A 2420-nucleotide genomic window follows, 5' to 3' on the forward strand; every position below is an offset into this window, starting at 1 on the left:
TAGTAGCATCTGGGCCCAGGAACTTTCCGAGCCTGGGGCAAAGCTCCCCAAAGCCAGGGCCTCTTCTCAGACTGGAGGCTGTATTTGGAGGCTCTGGGCCCCCTCAGAGCAGAGCTTCCCTGAGGCTGCGCCTTGTCTCCCCCTTGAACACAGTAACTACATCTCCCATTGTGCCCTGCGGCCCATTGGAGGACGTTGTGGTTGTGGGCCTCGGCTCTGCTGGAAACCACAGCCCGGGGCTTGCTGGGGTTGGCGTCTGTCACTGAAGTCCTGGGGAGAGGAAGGGCTTGCGGCCATGGGCTCCCACAGCCGGGTTCGCCTTGCTAAGTGCCAGCTTCTGGCTACCTGCTTCTTCACCCTGGTAATTTCTGGGGCTCGGGTTAGTGGGGCTCAGGCAGTTGTGGGGGGTTGGACCAGAGGGGTCCCAGGCTGAGCCCCAAAGCCTCAGCAGGAAGGCTACAGAAGCCTCTGGCTGGACGCTGAGAGCAGGGCCTTATCAGGGAGGCCAGAAACCGAATTATCATCGGCTGCCAGGCTGGCCCCCGTCACTGCAGGCAGGAAGGTGCTGGCTCCCGGGGCCTGAGGCAGAGGCAGAGAGAGATGCCTCATCAGAGACGCAGCAGCCCTCTGGTTCAGCCCAGAGCCAGAGCCTGAGCCTGGGAGCTCAGTCCAGAAGACACTGAGCTGCTGGGGCTGGGGCAGAGAGGCCCATCTCTCCCGAGGGCTCTGGAGGCCACAGCAGCTGTGACTGGGGCCTGTCTTCTGATGGCAGCTGCTACTTTCCTCTGCCTCTTCTTCCAAGACAAGAGTTCTTTCTTTAGCAAAGCTTAGGTTTCCCCCTGCCTCAAGAAGGAAGGAAGAGACAGGGGTCACTTCTTCCCACTGTCCAGAGACCCATAAGGTCAAGCGACAGGGCCTGCACAAGGACCCAAGAAGGGGGCCAGGAGCCTCCTCCCTTCCCATGGCCAGTGGTCCCAGGGCATCTTGTTGTGGGGGTACCCAGGGAATCCTTTCTCCCTTAGGGCCTGGGCAGCTGCTCTGGCTTCCAGGGACACCCTCTCCAGCTCCCCTCCCCCCAGCTTCTTTCTCTCTCTTGCCGTCTCGCCACAGCTGCTGGGCCTCTCCATGGGCATCCTGACCATCCTCACCCACTATGGGGGCCGTTCTGTTATCATCCACGCCACCTCCCCGGACGATGACCTCTCTGGGTCCATGTACTACTGGGGTAAGTCCCCCCACCACCCCTGCCAGGGGGCATCCGTCCTAGGGGCACCAGAGGCCGGCTCTGACCCTGAGCAGGTGTGTGCTCCTACAGCCTCAGTTTCCTTTTTAGTAAATGAGGGAGTTGGGCGAGGACCTCTCAGGCCCCTTGTTAAGAGTTAAATAAGGACTGGACTCATGCTGTGCTGGACCACTGCTGCCTGCGTGACTGGGCAGGCTGCTTCCCTTTTTCTAGCCTCAGTTTCCTCCTCTGTAAAGTGGAGCATTTGGACTCAAGCTCTCACGGCTTTTTAGTTCTAAATCCTTTGGCTCTGTGACCACACCCTGGCAGCTTTTCCTGGGCACGGCTCCAGACCCTGGGACGCTTGGCCCTCCTCAGGGCCCCGGCCACCCCACCCATTTCAAAGACGAGGACTGCCTTTACCCAGCAGGTTCTGGGATTTCAGGGAGACTGAGGCACAAAGGAGAGAGAAGATTTGAATGAGGGGCAGCAGGGCGATGTTTTGCAAAAACAAAACAGTAACTGTTACTTCCTGTGTGATTTTGAAAAAGTCTGGGACTCAGTTTCCCTATCTTTAAAATAAGGAGATTGGGCAGTTTCTGCAGTCTCTGCCAGCTCTGACATCCTGTGGTGTGTCCTAGGAACTCGGGCCTCCTGGACCTCCTCAGATGCCAAGCTGCCCCTCTCTTCTGGGAAGGGTTGGCACCAGGGCACCCTGAAGGGTGAGAGGCCAGCGACTCCCTCTCTGTGGGGGCTAGTGGCTTAGCCAGGGAAAGGAGAGCCTTCAGGGTGAAGCAGGTGGTCGAAACAGGACAGGTGAAGGGCTGAGGAGATCCTTGGGTGGACCTGGCTGGAGGAGAGCAGCCAGCTAGAGCCCAGGCCAAGGAGGCTCCTCAGGCAGCAAGGGCTCTCCAAGCTACTGGGCGGCAGCTCTCAGAGCAAGAGGGGGGGACACCCAGGATCTGCCTGTTGACTTAACTCCTGAGCCTCAATGTCCTTATCTGTCAAATGGGGACAGTGACACTGTTTTGGGGTTGTTCTGAGGAACGCATTCTGTGGCTCTGAAATGGCAAGAAAAATGGGAGCCGGTACTACAACAGAGAGAAACTGAGGCTGAGGGATGAAGGGATTTGCCCAAGGGCTGGGAGACTCTCTCTGCCACCCCAGGAGCCCCTTCCCCTGATTCTAGCCCCCCAGG

General features: G+C 58.7%; 1 protein-coding gene across 3 annotated transcripts in view; it reads left to right on the forward strand.

Moving 5' to 3' along the window:
* Positions 1–226: 226 nt before the first annotated feature.
* The window catches only part of TSPAN32 (tetraspanin 32), a 31769-nt gene continuing 29575 nt past the window's right edge, over positions 227–2420 (forward strand). For all 3 annotated transcript variants that reach the window (XM_069107290.1, XM_069107291.1, XM_069107292.1), the window contains exons 1-2: positions 227–361; positions 1111–1225. In XM_069107290.1, coding sequence (XP_068963391.1) covers positions 296–361; positions 1111–1225 — 181 coding nt within the window. In that variant the 5' untranslated portion in view covers positions 227–295. The remainder of the gene's footprint in view (positions 362–1110; positions 1226–2420) is intronic.

Source organism: Petaurus breviceps, unplaced genomic scaffold (genome assembly GCF_028583685.1).
Source record: "Petaurus breviceps papuanus isolate PSGF00001 unplaced genomic scaffold, PetGlider_PUasm1.0 89794, whole genome shotgun sequence".
Taxonomy (NCBI): domain Eukaryota; kingdom Metazoa; phylum Chordata; class Mammalia; order Diprotodontia; family Petauridae; genus Petaurus; species Petaurus breviceps.